General features: G+C 56.0%; 3 protein-coding genes across 6 annotated transcripts; 2 read left to right on the top strand and 1 right to left on the bottom strand.

Moving 5' to 3' along the window:
* The first annotated feature begins 11,350 nt into the window (after positions 1 to 11,350).
* BICDL2 (BICD family like cargo adaptor 2) lies at positions 11,351 to 20,854 on the top strand. Of its 3 annotated transcripts, XM_072753956.1 has the most exons (13): positions 11,351 to 11,567; positions 11,684 to 11,729; positions 11,835 to 11,911; positions 12,071 to 12,131; positions 14,445 to 14,740; positions 17,539 to 17,754; positions 17,887 to 18,003; positions 18,080 to 18,226; positions 19,041 to 19,232; positions 19,333 to 19,482; positions 19,873 to 20,003; positions 20,147 to 20,267; positions 20,389 to 20,854. In XM_072753956.1, exons 4-13 carry the CDS (start codon positions 12,086 to 12,088, stop codon positions 20,548 to 20,550), a joined length of 1,578 nt encoding a protein of 525 aa, XP_072610057.1. In that variant the 5' UTR covers positions 11,351 to 11,567; positions 11,684 to 11,729; positions 11,835 to 11,911; positions 12,071 to 12,085; the 3' UTR covers positions 20,551 to 20,854. The 3 variants fall into 3 exon arrangements, with proteins under 3 accessions (XP_072610057.1, XP_072610058.1, XP_025840664.2); XM_072753957.1 differs by lacking the exons at positions 11,351 to 11,567; positions 11,684 to 11,729; positions 11,835 to 11,911; positions 12,071 to 12,131 and adding an exon at positions 13,048 to 13,323; XM_025984879.2 differs by lacking the exons at positions 11,351 to 11,567; positions 11,684 to 11,729; positions 11,835 to 11,911; positions 12,071 to 12,131; positions 14,445 to 14,740 and adding an exon at positions 17,101 to 17,310.
* A 43-nt stretch (positions 20,855 to 20,897) lies between these two features.
* On the bottom strand, positions 20,898 to 23,695 carry THOC6 (THO complex subunit 6). The gene is made up of 13 exons (XM_025984880.2): positions 23,557 to 23,695; positions 22,877 to 22,992; positions 22,704 to 22,768; positions 22,510 to 22,613; positions 22,388 to 22,425; positions 22,249 to 22,297; positions 22,068 to 22,139; positions 21,872 to 21,974; positions 21,735 to 21,784; positions 21,579 to 21,641; positions 21,371 to 21,481; positions 21,153 to 21,287; positions 20,898 to 21,064 (listed from the first exon to the last, which is right to left on the bottom strand). Exons 1-13 carry the CDS (start codon positions 23,593 to 23,595, stop codon positions 20,984 to 20,986), a joined length of 1,026 nt encoding a protein of 341 aa, XP_025840665.1. The 5' UTR covers positions 23,596 to 23,695; the 3' UTR covers positions 20,898 to 20,983.
* HCFC1R1 (host cell factor C1 regulator 1) lies at positions 23,626 to 25,329 on the top strand. 2 transcript variants are annotated; one of them, XM_025984881.2, is made up of 5 exons: positions 23,626 to 23,757; positions 24,000 to 24,108; positions 24,408 to 24,464; positions 24,582 to 24,710; positions 24,948 to 25,329. In XM_025984881.2, the coding sequence occupies exons 2-5, from the start codon at positions 24,014 to 24,016 to the stop codon at positions 25,081 to 25,083; spliced, it is 417 nt and encodes a 138-aa protein (XP_025840666.1). In that variant the 5' UTR covers positions 23,626 to 23,757; positions 24,000 to 24,013; the 3' UTR covers positions 25,084 to 25,329. The 2 variants fall into 2 exon arrangements, with proteins under 2 accessions (XP_025840666.1, XP_025840667.1); XM_025984882.2 differs by lacking the exon at positions 24,408 to 24,464.
* The last annotated feature ends 3 nt before the right edge of the window (positions 25,330 to 25,332 follow it).

A 25,332-nucleotide genomic window follows, 5' to 3' on the forward strand; every position in this document is an offset into this window, starting at 1 on the left:
CTAACAAAATACCACGCACTGGGCGCCGGAAATTTATTTCTGGAGGCTGGAAGTCCAAGATCCAGGTGCCCGCAAGGGTGGTTTTTCCTGCCATTTCAGTCCCTCTCCTGGGCGTGCAGGTGGCTTGAAGGGGGTGCTTCCCAGGGCTCGTCCTCTCGTCGTGGTCTTTCCTCTGTGCCTCAAACTGTCAGGACAAGGTCAGGTTACCCCCACGGCCTCTTTGGCTTTCGTGGCCTCTGTAAAGGTCCTGCCTCTAAAAGCAGCCACAGGCTGAGGCCCTGGGGGTTAGGACTTCAACACAGCAGTTGGGGAGTGTGGGGTGAGGACACAGTGCACTCCACGGTAAATCCCATGTGTAATAAAGGCCTGCACTGCTCCTGCCCTTTCTCCTTCACTCTCAGACTACTAGGACACTCAGAGACCTCCCACACCAGACATGTGTATGGTTTTTCTTCAATATCAAAAAATTATTTGGGACACCAGCTGAGTGTCCTGCAACTCAGTTGGATTCTGACACTCCCTGGAGTTACCACAGACCCCACAGGGTAAGGGCTCAGTCCCTCTGGACACCCCGCGCCCCCCACTTCAGACGCCAATCACAAGTAGTAGGCCCCCTGGTTACCCACAACTTCTGGCAGTTTGGCTACAAATTGTAGGTTCCCCTGAGCCTGCCCCCCCCCCCAATTCAATTATTTGCTAGAACAAGTCATAGGATTCAGAGAAACAGGTGCACCAGCCTATTATGCAGTAAAGGATACAGCAGAGCATGCAGCTAAACAGATAAAGAGATACATCAGATGAGGTCCTGGAGGGTCCTGAGCACAGGGCGCCTCTTTACTAAGGGCCGGGCTGCCAGTGTCCTCCCGCCTGAGTCCATAGACACCAAACCTAAGGGCTTTTTTTTTTTTTTTTTCCAAACCTAAGGGCCTTTACCACCGTTCAGTTCTTCCTTCACAGCTGGAAAAACAGCTCGCAGTTCAGCCCACCGAACTGACTTGTTTGTACCTTCCCTGAGCGCAGTGCCGGCCTTCCAAACAGGATGTGTCCGTTCACTTCCGAGCAGCCATCCGCAGAGCCAGCGGCTCTTTGTCAGTCAGCGGAGAGCAGGTTACGGGCACCGTCCAAGGGACGACAGCATCCAGCAGCTCCTTATTTTTTTTAAGGTTTTGTTTATTTATGAGAGACACACAGAGAGAGGCAGAGACACAGGCAGAGGGAGAAGCAGGCTCCCCGCGGGGAGCTGGATGCGGGACTCGATCCCAGGACCCCGGGACCCCGGGATCACCACCTGAGCCCAATGCAGAACCTCAACCACTGAGCCACCCAGGTGCCCCGGCATGGTCCCATAGAAACCATTTTCACTTTCTCATGGCACTGCCATCCCCATTAGAGTGTTTCTCTGACATTACCAAGACAACACCTGCATACAGCTCCAAGGTCATTTGAAGTCCTCCCCAGGGTAGCCTGTCCGGGAGCAAGGTAGAAAATGCCCCTGGAATGGAAAATGCTTGAGTCCAAAGTCCTAGTGACCGTTGCTGGGGGGCGTGCGCAGACTGGTGCCGGTCTACACCCTGCAGGGGCTGGAGCGCAGGGAGCTGGTCCCTCGCTGCGCTCCAGCCTCTCCTCCACGGCTTCCGGGCTTGATGCCTCCTACTTTACAGTAGTAGGTAGAGGAAACGTCCCGGTCAGACACTATGCCCATCCCTAAAAAACAATCTGGTTTAAGAAATTCAAACATCGCACATAACACCTGTTCCAACATACCAATTCCTATACTTTTACCTTAATTCCACCCACCCTTACATTCCTGTTAGCCTCCATTTAGGACTTCATCTACAGGGTTAGGTTTTTTTTTTAAGATATTTATCTATTAATTTATTTGACAGATAGAGAGCACAAGCAGGGGGAGCAGCAGAGGGGGAGGAGAAGCAGGCACTCTGCTGAGCAGGGAGCCTGTCGCAGGACTTGATTCCAGGACCCCGGGATCATGACCTGAGCTGAAGACGGATGCTCAGCCACTGAGCCATCCAGGAGCCCCTCATCCGTGAGTTTTGGTTTTACAATACTAAGTAGGGCGCGTGTTTCCTAGTATGACTTAATATCCATTTGCATAAAACATTAAGTAAAGGAGATGGAGCAGAACCTCTTTACATCACGCCTGCCCAAACATTCCAACTTTTATGGCCTTAACCAGCGCTTACATTTTTACATCCTATTACTTGTAGCCCAAGGCAGGGTTTCACCAGAGGGATTTTGGTGCCACAGTGCATGGGGCTCCTATGTCAAGGAGTCCAGGGAGCTTCTCTCCTCTGCCCCAATCACTCTTGCGAGAGGCCTTGGATCAGAGAAGATTCTGGGAAGACGGTAGAGAAAGAAGCCCTGGGAGTTGTCTCTTCACTGGGACAAATACTGCACAAATAGAATCTGTCTAAAGTAAACTGTTTTTGGAACTCTAGAGTCCCCTGGACGGCTTACAACTTCCAGGGAGGCTAGGGAGGGCCAACCGCCACCAATTTCAGCTTTCAGCACAGTAGCAGCCTCTGGCCGCCACCTGCAGACAGCCCCCCAAAAGCTTGTGGGAACTCGGGTGGGGGAGAAGGCGGCTGTCCTCCAGGGACCAGGAATCTCAGCACAGAGGTGCAAGGAGGGGGCAGCCGCTGGGGCCTTCCCCCAACCCTGGCAGGCCCCTGTCTCCCGCTGAGGTGACTTCCAGTGGATTCCAAGGGCCAGGGACTTTATTCCCCCTTCATTGTTCACTTTCCTGCTTTCAGGAGCCAGATATTAAAAACTAGAACATTCAAAACAACTGCATGTAATAGAGACAGAGACTAGAGTAGCATGGCCGTAACCAGGGGCGGGGGGTGGGGGAGTGGGGCTGGGAGATGCTGTGTAAGGGCACGAACTTGCAACTAGTGGATTAGTAAATCCTGGGGAGCTAATGTCCAGTACAGGCACAGGTGTCAACAGTCCGGCCTTACAAACTGCAAAGCTGCCAGGTGAAAAGATCTGACGTGTTCTCACCACCTGAAAGAAATGAACATGATGTGGCGTGTTGCAGGTGTCTGTTAGCGCCACAGCGGTAGCCCTGTCGCTGTGTATTAATGTGTCAGATACACACGTTGCACACTTTCAACTTACACAGGTCAGCTAAAAAACACCCCGCCCCCGCCCCCCAAAAACCACACTGACACAAAGCAATTGTGTGTGTGTGTATGTGTGTGTGTTTGGGGGGGGTGCTGGTGAGAAAGCGACTGCACCTGTCCAAGGAAGGGCTCAGACAAGACCCAAGCGTACCCCGCAGGCTGCTCCCAGGCACAGAGACTGCCCGCGACACCTGCAAAAAACAAAACCACTCAACAAGCACAATAACAAAGGGGGAGGGAGACTCTGGTGTCCAGATCTATGGCATTATTAGACTCAAATGTCTAGTGTGCCACCAAACAATCACAATGCCGGCTGGCTGGCTCAGTAGGTGGAGCAGGTGACTTTTTTTTTAAAGATTGTATTTGTTTGTTTTTAGAGCACGCAGTGGGAAGTGGCAGAGGGAAAGGGAGAGAGAATCTCAAGCAGACTGTGTGCCGAGTGCCAGGTGAGGTTTGATCTCACAACCCTGAGATTAGGCGCCCCAGCAGGTGAGTCTTGATCTTGGGGTTATGACTTCAAGCCCCGTGGTGGGTATGAAAAAAAAAAAGGGTGGAGGAAAAAAAAAGGTGAAGAGAAAAATAAAAAATAAAAAGGGTGGAGGTGGCACCTGGGTGGCTCAGTCGGTTGAGAATCTGATTCCACTCTGGTCTTGAGCCCAGGGTCTTGGGATCAAGCCCCACGTTGGGCTCCCTGCTTGGTGGGGCATCTGCTTCTCCCTCTGCCCCTCCTCCCACACTTGTCCTCGCTCTCTCTCTCTCTCTCTCTCTCTGTGTCTCAAATAAATGAAATCTTAAACAAACAAACAAAAAGCAGGGGCGCCAGGGTGGCTCGGTTAAGCATCCACTCTTGACTTGGCTCAGGTCACCCTCTCAGGGTCATGAGACCCAGCCCAACGTTGGGCTCCATGCTCAGCAGGGAGTCTACACTCCTTCTTCCTCTGCCCTTCCCCCACCTAAAAGAAACAAATCTTTACCCAAAAAAGGCATACAAGGAAACAGGAAAATGTGGCCCACTCAAAGGGAGAAAAAATAAACCAACAGAAACTATACCTGAAAAGACCTAATGGCAGACAAATACTATAAGATTCTACTTTAATGAGGTATTTAGTGTCATGAAAACCACAGGGACAGGGAGTAGATGGTGGGTACCAGGGGCCAAGGGACGAGAGCGGGGGGTCGGTATTTAATGGGGACAGTCTCCATGTGGGAAGCTGAGGAGGTATCCAGGGGTGATGGGGCTGATGGCGGCAGCAAGATGTGAATGGCATCAGTACCACAGAAGAATGATCGAGATGGCAGGGCTCATGCATGTGTATTTCACCTCAATGATAAAAAAAGACCTATGTGGAAAACCAACATAAGTAGCCAGACAATGGGGACACCTGGGTGGCTCAGTGGTTGAGCGTCTGCCTTTGGCTCAGGGTGTGATCCTGGTTTGGGGATCAAGTCCTGCATTGGGCTTCCTGCTCCTCCCTCTGCCTGTGTCTCTGCCTCTCTCTGTGTGTTTCTCATGAATAAATAAATGAAATCTTTAAAAAAATTTTAAATTTCATGCGATCTCTTATATATGGGGCTTAAACTCACAACCCCAAGATCAACAGTCTCATGCCCTACTGACTGAGCCAGCTGGGCTCCACATTTTTACTTTTACCCATGAGAGGAAGTAGAGACAGCAAATGTAATAAGATTTCCCAAACTGCCCTATCCAAAAGGTCATCCCTTATTTTTTTTTTACATCTTTTAAATTTAAATTCAATTTGCCAAAATATAGTAAGACACCCAGTGCTCATCCCATCAAGTGAAGGGCATCCCTTAAACACAACATTTACCGTGTCTGGGTAAGAAGCATATTCAGTGGGTGAATGTCCCTGCTAAGGCTGGTCCCAAGGGGCTTATGTACAGAGCTCATCCGCTGCATCATCTGGGGTGCTCCACTTGGCATTTGTAGGGGTAAGCGGACAGCCCTCCTTGGGGCAAATGAACCTTACAGTGGCTTTTATCCCACCTGCCAGGCTGGCTCTTCCCTCCCGCGTGTCTGGATCATGTGCAGCCATCTGTGATTGTTTAATAAAGAGCTGTAGGTCCTGACTCACCCCAGTGTGCTCTTCCACTCTGCAGCATCCACAGCCAAAGGCACGGCCCCCACATGAATCACTCTCACAGTTGTGTCAGTAAGGGCTCCTCAGCCAGCCGATGATAGTGATCTATGAAACGAAACAACCCCTTCGCGCTGGCCCCGGTTTCAGTGGCTCCTCAGTTCTGCCCTCCCCTATATCGACTACCTTCCACGGCAAGCAGAGGTCTCGGAGGTACTTTCTGTTGTCGCTGGGTAACTTCTCCCTGGGGGCGTGGCTTTTAGGCAATGGACCAAAGCTTAGACTCACCAAAGTCCCAGCTTGTCTAGCACCAAGGGTTGTCCCAGCCTTCTCTTTTAATTGCATTTAACCATTACGAATAACCAAGGGATTGAATATTTTGTCTTTTTCTTACTAGTTTGCATTTCCTTATGCATCCAGTGAACCAGCTCTCAGGGAGCTGGATGGATCTCTACATTCCTTTGGTAACTTTTACCTTGAGTCACTGGATGCAGAAAAGCTGCTGCTCCCTACCACATGGGGGACCACATGCCCACTAGGACTCAGAGGCTCCTCATCACCCACCTTTTCCACCTTTCTCTTCCCAAACCATGTTTCTGTCAGTGAAGTCCATTCTAGTAAATCCTATTTCCCTGACACCAACTGTAAGGAGAACCACGTGTCCCTGGCACCCCTATATACCCTACTTACAAGGGTTTTAGGAGCTTTGTGCCAACAACCAGGGGGCAGTAATAGATATATAGATATACATAGTTTTTTTTTTCTCTATAATTTCACAGCATGTTTGCCATAAGACTGGCAGAAGGTTTAAAGTCTGATAATGCCAAGTTTTAGCCAGGTGTGAGCCAGGTGCAATTCATGTGCTGCTGTCAGGAGTGTGTTTTGTGGTTGCCCCACTATGGGGTCAAATCTTCACTTAAAATTTGATTCAGATGTGAAGACTGATGAGGCCGCCCACACCAAGAGACTATGACAAGATTGATTACTCACATAATGAGGATTTCTATGGGGAGCAGGGCCAGACCCCAAGCAGGTCTGAAGTGGCTTGAGAGAGTAAGGAGGGGTTTCATTATGGTAAAGGGGTGAGGCTGGGCTGAGGGCCCCTCCACACTGGCCAGGGGTCCCCTGATTTAAATTTCCCTCTAGTGCCAGAGAGAGAGCGTGCACCAGGGCCTTGTTATCAGCTTGCCCAGATGTGGAGCACAAGGCAAGAGGGAGGCATGTGGCTTTAAAGCTGTCAACCACCAAACATCAAGAATGGAGTCAGATTCTTTATTACAGAGTGTAAATTAATACCTACACTTTGCAAACCAGTTTGGCCATATTTCATAAAGCTAAAGAGCATAACCTCTGTGGTAGATAAAAGACGGCTGCAAATTCTTTGTTACTCCTCCCATTGAGAGGTGGAATCAAACCCTCTCCCCTGCAGCCTGGATTGGCCCCAGTGACTTGATCAATAGAATGCCACAGAAGTGATGCTCCTTGAGGTTGAGGTTCTCAACCTCCAAGGCCGAGTCTTAAGAAGCATTGCAGCATCTTCCCAGGCCCCTTGGATCCTTATGCTGGGGAAGCGGCTACCATGTAGAAGTCTGGGATAGCCATACTGTGAGCACATCCATGCAGGCCACAGGCAGGGGCCATGTGGTGAGGGAAATGCTGACTGGCCCCAGTTGATCCAGTGACCCAACCATCCAGCCCAGGTGCCAGATGTGGGAGCCAAGAAGACTTCTGATTATCCTGGCCCCAGCCACTATTTACATACAGTTGCATAGGAGCCCAGCAGAAAGAAATCCCAGCAGAACCCTGGCCGCCCTAAAACCTGTGAAACAGAAAATCAAATAATTGTTTTAAGCCTTCTAAGTTATGGGATGGTTGTTACACAGCAGGGGAACAATGGAACACCTCCCCTCTACTGATTCCACTTCTGGTTGGGTAAGAGCATAAGACTCCCATCCATGTTTCCATGGAAGTCTGTGTACAACGATGTGCATTAGAACGTTGTTTAAACATTGAAAAAGTGCCAAAAGACTAAGTCCTTCACTGATAGAAGAGTAGAGAAATAAATCAGGGCATAAACATTGGATGAAAAAACCATACAGTTAGTAACAAACTACATCCAAATGCATCTTTGGGGATAAATCTTAGAAACATTCTGGAAAACAGCTGCCTGGAGTCTTTTTTATTTTAAGATGCTTTTATTCTTAAGTAATCTCTACACCCAACATGGGACTCAACTTGACTCACAACCCCAAGATCAAGAGTCACACAGTCCATTGACTGAGCCAGCCAGGTGCCCCATGGAGTCTTTAAAAAAAGAAAAATCAGGGCATTTTTAAAAAGATTTTATTTATTTATTCATGAGACAGACAGAGAGAGAGAGAGAGAGAGAGAGACAGGTAGAGAGAGAAGCAGGCTCCACTTAGGGAGCCCGATGTGGGATTCATGCCCTGGGCCGAAGGCAGGTGCTAAAATGCTGAGCCACCCAGGGACCCCCAAGGGCATTTTTATTTTGGGGAAATTTCTTTTTTTTTTTTTTAAGATTTATTTATTTATTTATCATAGACAGAGAGAGAGAGAGGCAGAGACATAGGCAGAGGGAGAAGCAGGCTCCATGCACCGGGAGCCCGACGTGGGATTCGATCCCGGGACTCCAGGATCGCGCCCTGGGCCAAAGGCAGGCGCCAAACCGCTGAGCCACCCAGGGATCCCCTAGGGGAAATATCTTATTTAAAACAATCCTATCATTTTGGGGTGCTTGGGTGGCTCAGTCGGTTAAACATCTGCCTTCTGCTCAGGTTGTAATCCCAGCATCCTGAGACTGAGCCCCACATAAGGCTCTCCCTCTGCTTCTGCCTCTGCCTTCTACTCCACTTGCTTGTGCTCTCTTTCTGTCAAATAAATAAATAAAATCTTAAAAAAAAATAAAAGAAAAGAAGAAGAAAAATCAATATCCTGAAAGACACATAAAAAAGTAAGTAGAGGGATGCCTGGGTGGCTCAGCGGTTTAGCGCCTGCCTTTGGCCCAGGGCCTGATCCTGGAGTCCCAGGATAGAGTTCCACATCGGACTCCCTGCATGGACCCTGCTTCTCCCTCTGCCTGTGTCTCTGTCTCTCTCTCTGTGTGTCTCTCATGAATAAATAAATAAAAGCTTAGAAAAAAAAAAAGGTCAAGTAGACTCTTTTTACTTTTGTTTTTTAAGGAGGCTTTACACCCAATATGGGGCTCGAACCCATGACTATAAGACCAAGAGTTGCACACTCTATAAACTGAGCAAGCCAGGCGTCCCAACAAGCGGACTTTTTTTTTTTTTTTTAAGTTTATGTATTTATGGGACACCTGGGTGTCTCAGTGATTGAGGGTCTGCCTTTGGCTCAGGTCATGATCCCAGGGTCCTGGGATTGAGTACCACATCGGGTTCCCCACAGGGAGCCTGCTTCTCCCTCTGCCTGTGTCTCTGCTTCTTTCTCTGTGTCTCTCATGAATAAATGAATAAAATCTTTTTTAAAAAGTTTATCTATTTATTGAGAGAGAGAGAGAGGGGGAGAAAGAACAAGAATGCAAGCACAGTGACAGGCAGAAGGAGAGAGAAGCAGACTCCCCACTGAGTGTGGAGTCTGATTGCAGTTGGGGAGGGGGGGGCGGGAGCTCTATCTCATGATCCTGAGATTGTGACCTGAGCTGAAATCAAGAGTCAGGCGCTTAACTGATAGAGCCACCCAGGCACCCAATGGACTATTTCACAGTAAAGAAGACTGAAGAGAAATGACAGCTAAATATAGTATGTGGTCTTTGATTTCATCCTGGATCAACGAAAACATCATCTAAAAAGGGCATTAAAAAAAAATTAAAAGGGCATTACTGAGAACATTAGAACACGGGCTGTGGGCAGCCCAGGTGGCGCAGCGATTTAGCGCTGCCTGCAGCCCAGGGCATGATCCTGGAGACCCAGGATCAAGTCCCATATCAGGCTCCCTGCATGGAGCCTGCTTCTCCCTCTGCCTGTCTCTGCCTCTCATTCTCTCTGTGTGTTTCTATGAATAAATAAAAATCTTTAAAAAAAATTTTTTTTTTAAATGGGCTGTATATTAGGTAGATTATTGTATGTATTTTATCACCGTTCAGTTTGTCACGTGTGATAATGGTACATGATTACATAGAATATCTGTGCCCTCAGGAGATGACAGTTGAAGTAGCCAATGGTTTAGCAAAATGTGTGCGGGTATGTGCCGTGTAAGAGAGAGATAAAGCATATGTGGCAAAATGTTCACAATTGTGAGCCTACGTGGAGGTATTCTTTATATAATTCCCGCAATTTTTCTTTAGATTTGAAATTTTTCAAAACTATTGATTTCAGTAATACATACAACATGGATGAATCTCAGAAACTAAGAGTTCTGCTAAGTCACGGAAGCCAGGTGCAAAAGATCATGTACTATACATGATTCCATTTAGAGAGCATTCTGGAAAAGACAAAATGGTAGGGACAGTAAGCCAACCAGTGGTCGCCGGTTGCTAGGTATGGGAGAGAGGTTGACTGCAAAGGGTCATGGGGCTCTCTGGGATGAAGAAAGTGCTCCCTACTATGATTGTAGAAGGAGTTATACCATCACAGACATTTGTTAACTCATCAAATGAGGACACTAAACTTGGTGAATTTTATTCTATAAAAATTACTCCTGGGCTGCCTGGGTGGCTCAGCTGGTTGAGTGTCTGACTCTTGGTTTCAGCTCAGGTCATTCATGATCCTAGGGTCCTGAGATTGAGCTTGTGTTGGGCTCCTTGCCCAGCAGGGAATCTGTTTGGGATTTTCTCTCCCTCTCCTGCTGTCCCTCCTTCTTGGACTTACGTTTGTGTTCTCTTGAAAAAAAAAAAAAAAAAAGAATTTATTCCTTGTAGTGGGTTGAATTGTGTTTCCAAACAACAGATGTCCTAGTCCTAATTTCCACTCCCCGAGAATGTGCCGTTGTTTGGAAATAGAGGTTTTGCAGTTGAAAGTTAAAGATCTCAAGGGATCCCTGGGTGGCGCAGCGGTTTGGCGCCTGCCTTTGGCCCAGGGTGCGATTCTGGAGATCCGGGATCGAATCCCACGTCGGGCTCCCGGTGCATGGAGCCTGCTTCTCCCTCTGCCTATGTCTCTGCCTCTCTCTCTTTCTCTGTGTGTGACTATCATAAATAAATAAAAATTTAAAAAAATTAAAAAAAAAAAAAAAGAAAGTAGAGAGAGATCTGAGACCCAGAGACACAGAGACAACCCGGAGGGGGAGGCCAGGCCATGTGAGGAGGCAGGCAGAGATTGGAGCGGGGCTCCAATCTGTGGCCAAGGAACACCAAGGACCCCCGGCAGCCACCAGAAACTAGGAGAGGCATGGGACAGATTTCATCCTCAGGGCCTCTAGAAGGAACCAACCCTGCCCCCACTTTGATTTTGGACTTTTGGCCTCCAGAGCTGAGACAATAAATTGCTGTTGTTTCAGCCACCCGGTCTGTAGTACCTTGTCACAGCAGCCTTAGGAAACAAATACCTACTTGAATGAAGCTGAATTTTTTTGTGCGTTTTTTGTGATTTTTTTTGGATGGGAAGAAACTTGGAAACATCAGGTTAAGTGGAAAAAGTAAGCTGAGGAACAATGCATCCAGTGTGAAACATTTTATATAGAGGTTTAAAACACTCCAAACAATACGACTAATTGTTGGTGGACCTTGTCTCTGTGTAGAAGCCTGGAGGCGCCTGGGTCTGGACCTGGGCCATTCCCACGGGCTTGCCTGCGTGGCGGGGTCCTTCTGCCGGCCTGGATGCCAGCCTTGGCTGCCCCAGCTCTGCGAGGTCTGCGAGGGCCTCCCGAGGCTGGAGGCGTTGGAGCCAAGGCTTGGCATGGCAGTGGCCCAGCAGCTGGGGGGAAGGGTGTTAGGGTGCGCATGGGCCCAGAGGCTGCAGGAAGCTGGATGCCTGAGCGCGGGCCTGGAGACCTGTAAGGCTGGGTTATCTGCCCTGCCCTCACTGGACGTGTCCCAGCCCTCCTAGGGCCTCCCTGGGGCCACTCTGGCCCTTTTATCCATTTCCTTCCTGGAATGAGCAGGGAGGCTGGGGGAAGGCGGGTAGGGAGCGGGCAGGGAGGCCAGGCCTCAGGTCCAGTCTGGGCAGCTGGGTCCAGAGGAGGCAGGGCGCTGATCCAAACGACCAAAGAGTGACTGGGTCTGCCAAGCGGGGCTGGGGCCTCCGGTGTGGACACAGGTAGATCTCTGGGTCTCCATGAGCTGGTGTCTGCTCTGCGAACCGTCGGACCTCACAGGGTGGCTGTGAGGAGGAGCTACACCAGAGCACGCATGGTGAGTCACCTCCATGGGCCTGCTCTGGCCCTGCTGAGGGCCACCACCAGGACTTGACCCTTCCTTTAGCCCCACAACCCTATAAGTTAACAATTATTATCACCCCCATTTTACAGACTGGTAAAGTGAGGGCTGCGGAGGTTAATCAGCTAACCAACACAGGTGTGCAACCAGACTGGGATTCAGCCCGAAGCCAGGTGATGCCAGTGCGCACGAGCCAAGCTCCTTTGCTGTGTGTACTGCTTTATCGGTCTTTCTGGTTTATAGATCTATGCCCCACCCCCACCCCAGCTCCTGGGTGGCTTTCGAACCTGGGAGTAAGGCCTTAACCACTTCATCACCAGGTGAGTCCAGCCCCCTACCTGGCAGAAGGGGGGTCAGGGAATGTGTGCTAAGAATGTGTGTGGGTGGGACTCACGGTGATCCTTACATTTCAGGGGGTCAGGTGGTGGCACCAAGGGGAGATGGAGGCATCCCCAAAGTCCACCCGACTGTCGTTGCAGGTGCTGTGGGAAAACATGGTGGCCTCCCTTGGCCCTGCAGCCCTCAGACCTCTTTGCAAAGGTAACTGGCACCCCTACTCTATGTTGGCAGGAAACCTTGTCCCAGCCCTCCCAGGACCCAGAAGTCCCAGCCCCTAAACCACGCATCCAATGAGTCCTTGTACTGTTTTTCCCCAGGTCGGGAGTTCCAACTCCCATCTTTCTTATTTCTCTAGGACCAGGCAGCAAGGCCCCCAGGCCCCCCAGACCCAGGAGTCCTGGTGCCAGCCAGGGGTGTATGGGAGCCAGCCAGTACTGGCTGACAAAAGCCATAGTACACATCTCTGCCCAACTTCATGTTCCATAAGGTCATGTCCGTAGCTTGAAGTCAGCCATGCAGGGAGTCCTATACCTCGATATTGCCAAGTCAACAATCGGGGCTTTCTTTTTCCCCTGAAAGCCTGCTATTAAAAACCAGCACACCACTGTTCCAGCCTTCCGTGTGCCCCCGCCCACCAGGCCAGGAGGCCCCCCCCCCCCGCCCCCGTACTACCCCCAGGGAGCCCTGGGAGTCTAGAGACTCCCCAACAGCCACAAGGCCATGGCCGGGGCAGCCCCCCACATGTCCCGGCTGCCGGCCCTGAATCCTCCTGGTCTCCAGCCCAGTCCTCTGTCCTTGGACAGGAGCATGGAGTCCAGCCTCGAGTCCAGTTCGGAACCATACAGGCCAAGGCCTCAGCGAGGGAATCTGCATAAGAGGGTGCACCCCAAAGTCACACTGCTGTGGTTCCCATTCAAGTTCTGCCAGTGAGCCCCAGCAAGTTAGGGCACCCCCTAGCCTCGGCTTCCGCACCTGTAAAATGGGGATCATAGTTCCTGCTTCATTAGGATGTTGTAAAAGTAAAGTAGTTGTGTCCATAAAAGAGCTTCCTTAGCAGGGTGCTTAATATGTTCTATTCGTCCCTGTCGTTCTCATGCTGTCCGATTCCGCAGGGCAGTTGGGGGGGAGGGGGCGAAGTCTGTGCCAGGCGCGGGGTCCGCACCCTACAGGCGCTCAGTCCACGGGGCGTGGCTTCCGACGGCAGCAGGTGGGTGGGTGCGGGGGAGCCCGCGGGAGGCCGCAGGCCGCAGCCCGGCCATTCGGGCCGCCAGGGGGCGCCCCAGTCCCGCCCGCGGCACCGCCCCCTCACCTGCGCTGGCCCGGCACCTGGCACCGCCTCCGGAAGAGGGGATCGGGGACTGCGGGGACCTTGGAGAGAGCGCGGCGGCGGCGGGTGAGAGCCTGGGGGGCGCCCCGGGCTGGCAGGGTCGGGGCGCGGGCGCCGGGGCACGGGGAGGCCTGGCCTGACTCCTGGGCCCCGCCAGCGGGGGCGGCGGCGGGAAGGCGGTGGTCGCTGCGCTTCAGGCGCGGGGGGCTGGGGGCTGGGGACTGGGGGGTCGAGTAGCTGGGGGCCCAGATGCCTGGGTCGGGGTGCCCACTGGCAGCTCGGTGCCGGAGGCGGGGGACAGGGGTCGCCCCCGGGACTCCGGAGCGGGTGGGGTCCACAGGGGCCGTGTCAGGGGGAGACTCGGGGTCCCCGCTGGGCTGGGACTACCCGGACCACGGGTCCCGCGGGTAGGGCTGGGCTCGGACACCTGGAGAGGTGAGAGGAGGAGGGACAGGTGTGTGCATGTGTGTAGGGAGTGGGGGGCTTCCAGAGGGCTGGAGGGGGGCCCTGCCCTGGAAGTCTGCTGTGTGGTCTCCCTCTGAGACCCTGGACCGCTGGGCCCTGAGCAGCCCCCAGAGAGTGCCACCAGGCTGCCGTCCCTGGGGCTGGCTGGGAAGTAAACAGAAACCCGGAGTGGCCGGGCAGCACTCTGCTGGCACAACCTGTTACCTGGCCCTGCCCTGGGCCTGCCACCTGGGCCCCGGAAAACTGGGGCCAACACTCCAGAATGGGAGGACCAGGTCTGCGCACCTGCGTTCCCAAGGCCGGTATTCTTGGGAGGGGAAGGGGCTGCGCTCATCTGAGTCCTGAGTCTCTGAGAACTTGGTTTCTAGGAAGAGTTTCCCTGCTGCTGAGGAGCTGGGAGCCAGAACAGCTGAGGCGTGGGAAGTGGGGGGACACTCTCAGCACGGTGACCTGAGGTCCTGGGGCACCCGGGCAGTTACCTGGGGGCAGAGGATGTCTGCCAAAGGCACAAAGTTTCCTTGTGCTCCTTGCCTCAGTTTACCCCGGGGACATTAACGGAGCTGGGTGGCCAAGATACAGATCATTAACCCTTTGTGGCCCAGGGAAGCCCTGGCTGCAGGACGGAGAGGGCCAGGTCTTGACCAGCAGGGGGCAGGTCCCCCTGGCTGCAGAGTAGAGTGTGCTGTAGCTACCTGTCCCCACTGACCCACCTGTGCCCACAGACGCTGCAGGTGCCATGAGCTCCCCCCAAGGACCAAGCTTCCTGTCGGGGCTGCTCTCAGGAGGTGCCTCCCCCAGTGGCAATGAGGGCTTCTTCCCCTTTGTGCTGGAAAGGAGGGACTCCTTCCTGGGAGGGGGCCCAGGGCCAGAGGAGCCTGAGGACCTGGCCCTACAGCTGCAGCAGAAGGAGAAGGATGTGCTGTTGGCCGCGGAGCTTGGCAAGATGCTTCTGGAGCGCAATGAGGAGCTACAGCGGCAGCTGGAGACACTGAGCACCCAGCACGCTGAGCGTGAGGAAGTGAGCTGGCTGCAGGGGCAGGGCCGGGCGGGGGCTGTGGACAGGGAGGAGGCTCCAGGCCGGTGGGCAGGGGGAGGACGGCCAGGCAGGGGATGCCTGCAACCGGATTCAGGACTGGGCTGTCTTCCCGGGAGTATTCTCCATGGTGTAGGACATGGGCTCTGAGGTCAAGTCCAGATGTGGGTTCAGACTCTGCCTGGCTGTGTGACCCTGGGCAAGCCACCGGCCTTCTGTGAATCCTGGGTCTGGCTCCTCAGCAGGATGGCAGAACCCCAGCCAGCAGTTACTGAACACCTGCCCTGCCTGGCTCTGGGTGAAGCCCTTTCCATGCATTACCTCCACCGACTCTCACCTAATCCTGTGATGTAGGAAGAAATCCCCCCTCTGCCCAGGCTGTCCTCAGCCACAGTTATTCTGGGGGGTCACATCTGGCCCCCTAAACACCCCAGGCACCACCGATTCCAGCATCCAGGTAGCCCCAACCACTGCCCCGAGATGGGCCTGGGGAGCTTATGCCCCACACCCCCCTCCCCAGGCCACCTAATGGGCATCTCAACATAAGCTGCAATCCTGATTCTCTGCCCCCATCACGTGTGGTCCTCATCCCGGCTTCCTACCTCAGGACCAGAGCCCGAGCAGCTCATGACCTCGCTTCTCCCCCGTGTGCAAGCGCTGTGGATCTTGCCTCTAAACTAGATTCTTTTTTTTTTTTTTTTTAATTTATTTATTCATGAGAGACACGGGGTGGGAGGCAGAGACACAGGGAGAAGCAGACTCTACACAGGGAGCCCGACGTGCGACTTGATCCCGGGTCTCCAGGATCATGCCCTGAGCTGAAGGCAGCACTAAACCCCTGAGCCACCCGGGCTGCCCCTAAACTGGATTCTTAATCCTCCCGCTTCTCATGGTCTTTCCAGCTACCAAGCTAGCCGCAGCCAACATTGACCCAGCCCCGCAGCCACCTCCACAATTGTCCCTCCCTTCCACACTCTGCCCCCTGGAGCCCATTCTCCGTGCTCCATTCTAAGGCAGCCAGAGGGATCTCCAAAAATTGCAAATATGATCACTTCGGTCGTTGCCTAAAATCTCCCGGCAGCTCCCCATCACATTTACAATGACACTGAGACTCTTCATCAAGGCCTGACAGTCCCCAAGTGCGGCCTCGGCTGCTGCGCCACTGTCCTCCCACAAGACCTCTTTGCAGGGCCTTGAGTAACCTGCGTGTGTTCTCAGGACCTTTGCACTTGCCATTCCTCGGTGTAGTCCTCTTCTTTCCTGTGCTTTAGGTGTGAATTCGAACATTGCTTCTCTTTAAAGGACCCCAACCTACTCCTGTCCGTTTGCCTGTGACTCTCTAGACTCAGCTGCTGGAGGCAGGGAGCTTGGCGGTCTCACTGACTGCAGATAGCCAGACCCCACAACAGGAGGAGCTCAGGAAACACTGGGCGAGTCGCCACATGGCTGGAACCTGGAGACATTAAGGGAGTTGTCTAACCACAAAGCAGCAGCAGAGCGGGGCACCGTCCAGGACAATTGGATCCTGACCCTGGGGAGTCCAATCCTAGAGCTGTGTTGCTCCCCGATATTTTTTTTTAATTTTTTTTTTTTTTATGATAGTCACAGAGAGAGAGAGAGAGAGGCAGAGACACAGGCAGAGGGAGAAGCAGGCTCCACGCACCGGGAGCCCGACGTGGGATTCGATCCTGGTTCTCCAGGATCGCGCCCTGGGCCAAAGGCAGGCGCTAAACCGCTGCGCCACCCAGGGATCCCGCTCCCCGATATTTGCTTAAGAGTTTGGGGGATCCCTGGGTGGCGCAGCGGTTTGGCGCCTGTCTTTGGCCCAGGGCGCGATCCTGGAGACCCGGGATCGAGTCCCACATCGGGCTCCCGGTGCATGGAGCCTGCTTCTCCCTCTGCCTGTGTCTCTGCCTCTCTCTCTCTCTGTGACTATCATAAATAAATAAAAAAAAAAAAATTTAAAAAAAAAAAAAAAGAAAAAAAAAAGAGTTTGGCCACCTGGATTGGAATCCCTGCCTCACTAATTTACTGTGTGTCCTTGGGCAGGGCCTTCAACCTCTCTGAGCCTCAGGCTCTTCATATATAAAATAAGCACATTAACGATTCTAACTGTGGTTGATTAAATGAAATGATACCAGGAAAACAGTAGCAACAGGCCCGGCAGGAGCGCCTGCTAATAATTGCAGCAGCGATACGGTCAGTACCGTATCGAGTTTATTGAGAGTTTATGGGGGGGGTGGGCCGAAGCTGCCCCCCCACTTGCTGCCTCCCCAAGCTGGGGACCTGGGCGTGCCAAGAGCGTCCCCCTGCTGGTTGGACAGGTTTTGGGGAGGGCACGTAGAGGCACAGAGCCCAGGCGGGGCTGGCCAGGGTTAATTAGAGGGAGCTGGCCAAGAGGCGCTGGGGGTGAGGGGCTGAGCAGAGGCTGAACCTCCAGAGCCCCTGGAGCATCGGTGTGCGAGGCCATGGGCCGGGGCTTCCATTCTGCCAGACTGAGACGCCAAAAACGGCGCCTGCGATCTCGGCTCCAGAAGCCCAGGCAGCAGCCAGAGGTGAGTGGGCATCGGGGAGCCCCGCTCCTCTCCGGTCCCGGTCAGCTCCTCCTGACCTGGAAACCCTCCTCCCCAAGACTCTGCCTTAGGCTCCCTGCCTGCTCCTCCCGCTGGCTTCCCCACTTGGCGTGTCTGTGTGTCTGTGTCTCGGCCTGCTCGGATGCCCTCTGGGTCCGCGTGCTTACTGCCTCACCTCCCTGTCCCTGACTCTGTGTCCCTGCCCCACAGCGGCTGCAGCAGGAGAACCATGAGCTCCGCCAGGGCCTGGCAGCCCGGGGAGCCGAGTGGGAGGCCAGAGCAGTGGAGCTGGAGGGGGACGTGGAGGCCCTGCGGGCCCAGCTCGGGGAGCAGCGCTCAGAGCAGCAGGACAGCGGGCGTGAGCGGGCACGGGCCCTCACTGAACTCAGCGAACAGAACCTCCGGCTCAGCCAGCAGCTGGCCCAGGTGGGAGCACGCTGACCCCACGTCCCCAGGCAGGACCAGGGCAGATGGCTGTGTCCCTGTGTGGGGGTGGGTGCACTGGGCTTGGTGGTAAGGCTTGGACCAGAGAGGCCTCCCCCGCCTTCCCCTCTACAGGCCTCCCAGACTGAGCAGGAGCTTCAGAGGGAACTGGATGGCCTTCGGGGGCAGTGCCAGGCTCAGGTCCTGGCAGGAGCAGAGCTGAGGACGCGGCTGGATAGTCTGCAAGGGGAGGTGAGTCCCAGCTGGGGCTGGGGGCCGTCTGGGGCTGGCCCAGCACTTCCCCTCCAGCCCTGAGGTCTTTCCCCAGAACGAGATGCTGCAGAGCCGCCGGCAGGACCTGGAGGCCCAGATCCGAGACCTGCGTGAGGAGGTGGAGAAGGGCCAGGGCAGGCTACAGGCAACCCACGAAGAGCTGCTGCTGCTGAGGCGTGAGAAGCGAGAGCATAGCCTGGAGGTGACCAGTGGGGCTGGGTGGGGTGGGTGCATCTGACCAGGGCATTGACCACTGCCTCAGGGCTTCCTGGGAGATGAGGCCAAGCTGGATCACTGGGAGCCCCAGAAGCTGGGCCAGGAGAGCCTGGGCATTAGCCAAAGGGCAAGTGGGAGCCTCAGAAGGGTATTGAGCAGGGGTGGTATGCTTTTAGAGGGCATCAGAGCCTAGCACTTGGGAGGCCAGGGCGGAGGCTGGGGCCAGAGATGACCAGGACTTGGACTAGGTCTGGGGCAGTGGAGATGAGCAAAAGGAAATGACAAGAGGCACCATGGCCCGATGTTCCAGGTCTTTGTGGTCAAATAATATGGGCTCTTATCCCCACACCCCTTCTTACTATTGTGGGACGCCCAGCCTCAGTTTCCTTGTCTGTGTGATGGGATGGGAATGGTAAAGCGCCGCGGTGAGGGTGAGACACGAGTAGGGCGCTGGATGACCCATTAACGAGTTGGACCAACCGGTTGGGGGAAGGGGAGGGACTCCGCCAGGTGACCTGATGGGGCGGGGCTGGAGGGAGGGTGATGGGAAAATTTAAAGCGAGGGCACCTGTCCGCACCCTGCTTTATAGATGAGGAAATTGGTATCCGCCCCGGGGGCAACTGCGCGCCCAAGGCCGCCGGCGGTCCGGAGAGGTGCCAGCCGCTGGGGCGCAACGGCGCGCGGGCTGCCCGGCTCTCGGTGGCGCGCCGGCGCCCCCAGCAGGTCGAGGTGGGATGAGGCCGCCGGGCGCACGGGGCGGACTGCGCATGCTCCTGTCCGCCTGTCTGTCCCTCCGCAGCTGGAGCGCGCGCGCTGCGAGGCGGGGGAGGCGTTGAGAGCGCTGCGGGGACTGCAGAGGCGCGTCTCGGAGCTGGAGGAGGAGTCGCGCCTTCGGGACGCCGACGTGTCGGCAGCCTCACTGCAGTCGGAGCTGGCTCACAGCCTCGACAGCGGCCAGGACCCGAAGGCTGAGGCCCGCGGAGCTGCCCCGGTGAGCTGGCGGCCCCCGGCCCCCGTGCCCTGCAGACTCCGCCGCGCCCCCTTCGCGCAGGAGGTCCGACACCTCGCTGACCCATCCCTTTGGTCAACAGAACACTCCGTCCCCCGAGATCCAAGAGGCGTTCAGCCACCAGCCTTCGCCCCAAGAGGAGAGCCTGGAGCCTCCCAAGAAGCGAGCATCCCTGAGGCCAGGGGAGATACTAGAGGAGAAGGAGGCTGAAGTGGCCCGGCTGCAGGATGAGGTGTGGGAGTGGGAGCATAGCGCTGGACGCGGAGCCCGTCCCAACGCCAGTTTCTCTTGCCCATCTACACCTCTGAGCCTGCGCCCCTCTACCTGGATCTATCTTCATCCCAACAAACCTGTAGTCATGCTTCAAGAGCTGGCCGTACGCCACCTTTTCCAGGAAGACTTCCTGGACCGCATTCCCCTCCTTGGTCCCACCTCCTAGTGCTTTCCCCAGCATCCTTTCTGCAGACTTACACCACCCAACCGACCCTGCCCCACCTCACCCTGCGCCAGCAGGGGGGGGGGGGGGGGGGCGCTCAGCTTGCTCTCCAGCACAGGCTGCGGGGAGGGTCTGTGGGGCTGGCGGAGGGCCTGGCTGCCCCTCCTCACCTTTCCCTGCCCACAGGTCGCGCTGCAGCGGGCAGAGCTACGGTCTCTGCGGGAGGAGCTGCAAAGGCAGAAGGAGCTGCGGACGCATGGCGACCCCGACGAGGCCCTCAGCGGCGCCCTCTCGGACCGGGACGAAGCTGTGAACAAGTGAGCCTCTCCACCGTCCCCCCCCCGCTCCGCACCCACCAGCGGCTCTCCGACCCTGTTTTCGGTGTTAGCCGCACCGCTCCCGTCCGGGTCCGGCAGCTCCCGCCACCCCCGGGCCCACTCTCTGCCCCTCTTGCCCGCAGGGCGCTGGAACTGTCCCTGGAGCTCGGCCGCGTCTCTCTGGAGCGGGACTCGCTCTCCCGGGAGCTGCTTCGCACTATCCGCCAGAAGGTGGCGCTGACGCAAGAGCTGGAGGCCTGGCAGGTGAGGGGCGGGGCCTGGCGGGGGCGAGGCCGGCGCCTGGGAGGGGCGGCCGACACGCGGCCACGCGGCCACGCGGCCACGCGGCCCGACTGAGCCGTCCGGCCCCCGACCCCGCCCGCAGGACGACATGCAAGTGGTGATAGGCCAGCAGCTGCGCTCCCAACGACAGAAGGAGCTAAGTGCGGCGGGAGCCGCCCCGCGCCGCGCCGCCACGCGCTTCTCGCTGCTCCTGGGTCCTGGGCCCGCCGGCGGCTTCCTAAGCAACCTCTTCCGAAGGACCTGAAGGCCGGGCCATGGGGGCCGCCGGTGCCTTCTAGCTTCCTTTCCTCTAATGGCCCTGAGCGTCTTCCAGAGGGGGCTGGTGCCCTCCCCACCCCGGGAAGCTGGGCAAAGGCTCGTTGGGAGCAGGGACCAGCTTTGGGGGCCAAGGGCCCCAGGTGGGTGGCGGGGCAGGTGAGGCAGAGCTGAGTTTTGAATCTCTATCGGTCTATATTTTCTAAGGGCCTGGTGCGCTGCAGGGCAGGGATGAGGGTGGGTATTTATGTATCAAGATCAAACAAAGTAATATATAAAAATCATGACACCAACTCAGCCTCCATTCTTGAGAAGAACATGCATGGAACAATAGCCTAAAAATTTACTTATTTTATTAAATCAGAAAAAAAAAAAAAAGCAATCTAAATCCCTGGGATGGATGGAAAGGGTGTTGCCAGAGGTCAGAAGGACAGGGAGAAGGCGCGGTAGCCGAGATTGGTGAAGACATCTACTCGGCAGCTGTTACCTGCGGCTGTCAAGACCTGGAAGCAGGAGGGCAGTGGTTGGCATGTCCACACACACGTGCCCTACCCACCCCCATGGACCCCCACAGCCCCTTGCAGGACCCACCTTGCACTCGGGTGCTGCTGGCTGCTGGTTGAGACTGAGGCTAAGCAGCCCTGGGGAGGAGCCAGGCACCTGTGCCTTGAGCTCCCCACTCAGCTGCCACTGGTTGACACAGCGGCCCTGGCCAGCTGACAGAATCTGGAGGGCAGGGAGGGAGTCGGGAGTCAGGACTGGAGAGGGGTACTGGGCAAAGGTGGCAGAAGCAAGACAGAGGGCCTCACCAGGTCCTGGTAGAAGGTGACATGTTTCTGTGGCACCCGTATGGGGAAAATAGTTGTGGGTGTGGAGGATCGGAGGTGCCAGAGGGTGAGCGCTGGGCCTCCTCCGCAGACCTGGGCAGAAAGGTGGGGGGCCCCAACCACTGTGAGCATAGGCCCTCAGTTGGCAGGGCCCGGAGTGGTCACCCATTCTGCACTTTGCCCCGCTTACCATCCAGTCTGAGTCAGTTGCCAAACAGCCGATCCAACGCCCATTGTGTGGCCTTGAGCACTCCTAGGGATGAGGAGGAGAAGAGAGAAGGAGATGAAGACACAGAGGATGTCCAGGGCGGTGAAAGGGAGGACGGGGCCTGGTACGTGCCCTTACCTCATGCTTATATACCTCGATGGTCTGGACTTCCTTGGCTGTGCGGAGGTCTGTGCGGGAAGAACCATGAGAAGCATCCTGCTCGCCCCAGTCTCCCTTGCCATGTTTCCCTCCAACAGGACACTACGCTAACCTACCCCAAAGTCGCACAGCTCCATCCTCTCCACCTGACAGCACCTCGGGACTCCGCTCCCGCAGCGCCAGGCAGTGGACATAGTCTGTGTGGCCCCGGAGGGCCCGCTGCAAGAGGAAGCCCAGTGTCAGGAGGAGATCCAGGAAGAATGCCCCTACGACCATCCAGCCCTGACCACCCCAGCTCCATGGCCTTCTCACTGTGAAGGTCCCGGTCTCAAGGTCCATCGTATGCAACTGACAGTCTCCCCCTGCCAGGATGAGAGAATTCTCCTGCAGAAGAGGGAAGGGTGGAATCGCAAGTCAGCATCAAATCAGGACAGGGAGAGGGAAAAGGCTTTAAGTTTGGGCAGGGCAGAGCCCCGGTACAAAGGGCTCAGACCTTGGGGATGAGAAGCAAAGCATTGATCTCAGGCACTTCTAGGCTGGTCCTGGGAGAGAGAAAGCGAGGTGAGCTCTGGTGAGGCAGTCCCTTCACCCCCAAGTACCTTCTACCCATTACCCACATGGCCCTCGCTCACCTGTATGGGGGCTGACGCCGCCACAGCTCCTTACAACCCTTGGTGGAGGGAAATGCTACATGAGGTCAGAGGCTCTCTGGGACCAGGCACCCCAGCCCATCCCCCAATTCCACACTCCTTACCTTCTTGAGGATCTCTGCCCAAAGCCAGGCCTTCACTTCCCCATCCCCAGCACTGAGCAGATGTCGATCCGTGGAGACCATGCTGTAGACCGGCCCATCATGGGCTAGATGGAAATGAAGACCCTGAGTGACCCTGTCCTGCTGCCCTCCCCTACCTGGGGGTTCTCTAAGCCAGACACAATGGCAGCACCCACCTTGGAATGTCACCACTGGCTTCTTACTTTCTTCTTTGGCCTCAGAACTCAGAGCAGCAGACAAGCTGAAGGAATAGGGGAGGGGAGCCTGAGAGTCAGAAGCCGAGGGCGCCAGTGCCAGAGAGTACAAGTGCTAGAACTACTACTGGGTGGTGAAGCAGGGGTGAGGGTACCTGAAGATGGCTATCTGCCCGTAATTGTTGCCAGCTGCCAGGAACTTCCCGCAGGGGGAGACACTCTGGGAAAAAATGGTCATGTGGAGCCGCTGCAGAGCCTGAAACACTTCCATCTGTGGGGAGAGACTGGATGAGGGCCACCTGGGACATCTAGGACTCGAGATTCCGACTCCCTCCTGCCTGCTCGGCTCTCCCACAGCCCAGATCTCGCAGCCGGCCTTTAAGGCGCCCCACCAAGTGGGTGCCTGCGCGTATAGCCCAGGGGTTGGTCCAAGAACAGGGTGAGGAAGTGGGCAGGTGAGGCAAGACTTCTACGAGGACCCTGGCAAGCGCCCAGGCTGGCCCCCAAGGTTCCTCAAGGTCATATGGAGCTCCCAGGGGACTTGGTCACAAGTGTCCGAGCTACTGCACCTAAAGCTTCGCAGACAACTGTCTCATACAAAGCGCTTAACACATGGCTCCGTTTCCCCAGAACAGAGAAATATACTGACTTCTAATCCCTACCCTCCCACTTTCATATTAGGTCCCTAAGATCCTACTGGGTTACCCTCCCGCTCCCGGGTCAGAGTCCGAGTCCCGCGCAAAACAGGGCTCAGGGCACAACTCCCTGCCTGCCCCTTCCGAGCCGGGCATGGACTACAAACCCCAGAAGGCGCCGCGCACCACGCCCGCCTCACCTGACCCAGAGGTACCGCGTGTGGCACAGCGCGCTCCATCTCGAGAACTACAAATCCCAGAGTGCTCAGCGCGACGCAGCTTCACGAGTCCGAACGTGCCCGCGAGAGGATCCCCTTCTCGGCGCCGCACGGCCCCAACACCGCCAGCCTGTCCGGCGCGAAGGCAACCGCCGAGTACTCCCCAGAGCCTCAGGAGCCCAGGTGACCGCCGCGAAAATTCCCAACACTAAGTGGCGCCCCACCGCAGCCCCGCTACGCCAGATTCCCCTCCCCGCCCCCCCAACAACCCGACCTGAGCCGACCCGCTTTCCAGCAGCGCGTCGCTCGTCTTCCGCGCCTGCGCGGAAGCTCGCCGTTGCACGCGCCAAAACCCACGCCCCGCGCGCTGGACCACGCCCTCTGAGGCTCCGCCCTGTCCCCCGGACCCCACCCTCTGTTCGCAGGACCCCGAACCCAAATGATTCTGCAGCAACCCCTGGAACGAGGCCCCCCAGGCCGGGCCCAGCGCGACCCACGGGCCGCGTCGGGGACGCCCCGAGCCCAGGACGTGAGGTGTGTGTAGGGGCACCGGGTGGGTCTGGCTCAGGGACCCAGGAGCTTTGGCCGGGGGCTCAGGGCTGGTCTGCAAGATGACAGGCGGTGGGGCAAATCGGCAAGGCTTGGGCATAAGCCGAGACTGGGCTGAGAGTTCCAAGGCAGGCTGCTGGCAGGCCTGGGAGAGGGAGGTGACTAGGTGTCAACTGAGACGAATGGCCTGGGGGCTTCTCGGCTTAGAACTGCAGGCACTGGAGAGCAGATCCTGGGGATGGGGCCAAGAGGGTGGGGTGCACCTGGATTTCTTTTCTTCCCAGCTCCCCTCTCCGAGGAGCTGTGCCCATGAGCACCAAGCGGCGCCTGGAGGAGGAGCAGTGAGTTTGGGGGCAGGGAGGGACTCCCAACAAGACCTCTGTCACCTTAGGTCCCCATCAGACTGTCACCCATGTGAATATCCCAGCCTGCCTGTCTTCCTTCCTGTCTCTCCCCAGGGAGCCCTTGCGCAAACAGTTTCTTTCTGAAGAGAACATGGCCACCCACTTCTCTCGACTCAGCCTGCACAATGACCACCCTTACTGCAGCCCCCCCCTGGCATTCCCCCCATCTCTGCCCCCACTCAGGTAGGCACCATCCACTGACCACCGGCTGGGCCTTCTGGAGGTTCACACCCGATCTTTGGAGCCAGTGTCTAGGCCCTGCCTCATCCTGCTATTTTTAGCTTCTAGCCAACCTCTGTTGTTTCCCCTCTTGGCTCCTTGGAAGGTGCTGGCAGCCCAAGAGCTCTTAGGGACCTGGACCTGGTGGGAGGTGGCTCTTCCAGGCCAGCCTCAGCCCCATGCTGTTATTTCCTTTAACAGGAGCCCTTGCTCTGAGCTGCTTCTCTGGCGCTACCCTGGGAATCTGATCCCTGAGGCCCTCCGGCTGCTGAGGCTAGGGGACTCCCCTACCCCTCACTACCCTGCAACCCAAACTGGGGAGATGATGGAGTTCTGAGTGCTGGTGGGCAGAAATACTGCCCACCCTCCCTCCCCACAACAGAGAAGACCAGCATTCCCACTAAGGGATCAACTGTTCCGTGTATTCTCCAGACCAGGCCTCTGGGCCCCAGGACCTACCCTCAACAGAGGAGGACACTGAATCCCACAGAGCCCTGGGGTGGGAGGGGCAGAAGGGACAGGAGCATGAGAAGGGGGGCACTTCCCTCCCTAGAAACTGAATAAAGATTGCTGAGCAAATAAAGGC

The sequence above is a fragment of the Vulpes vulpes genome, chromosome 3 (genome assembly GCF_048418805.1).
Source record: "Vulpes vulpes isolate BD-2025 chromosome 3, VulVul3, whole genome shotgun sequence".
Taxonomy (NCBI): Eukaryota; Metazoa; Chordata; class Mammalia; order Carnivora; family Canidae; genus Vulpes; species Vulpes vulpes.

Coding starts and splice junctions, on each gene's coding strand:
- BICDL2 (XM_072753956.1), top strand. CDS start 12,086: ATGGTGGCCTCCCTTGGCCCTGCAGCCCTCAGACCTCTTTGCAAAG. Junction 18,004..18,079: donor TGGATAGTCTGCAAGGGGAG/GTGAGTCCCAGC, acceptor GTCTTTCCCCAG/AACGAGATGCTGCAGAGCCG. Junction 20,004..20,146: donor CGGGACGAAGCTGTGAACAA/GTGAGCCTCTCC, acceptor TCTTGCCCGCAG/GGCGCTGGAACTGTCCCTGG.
- THOC6 (XM_025984880.2), bottom strand. CDS start 23,595: ATGGAGCGCGCTGTGCCACACGCGGTACCTCTGGGTCAG. Junction 22,298..22,387: donor CGGCGTCAGCCCCCATACAG/GTGAGCGAGGGC, acceptor TCTCTCTCCCAG/GACCAGCCTAGAAGTGCCTG. Junction 21,785..21,871: donor TGGAGCTGTGCGACTTTGGG/GTAGGTTAGCGT, acceptor CTTCCCGCACAG/ACCTCCGCACAGCCAAGGAA.
- HCFC1R1 (XM_025984881.2), top strand. CDS start 24,014: ATGATTCTGCAGCAACCCCTGGAACGAGGCCCCCCAGGCCGGGCCCAG. Junction 24,109..24,407: donor CCCCGAGCCCAGGACGTGAG/GTGTGTGTAGGG, acceptor TTTTCTTCCCAG/CTCCCCTCTCCGAGGAGCTG. Junction 24,711..24,947: donor CCATCTCTGCCCCCACTCAG/GTAGGCACCATC, acceptor TTCCTTTAACAG/GAGCCCTTGCTCTGAGCTGC.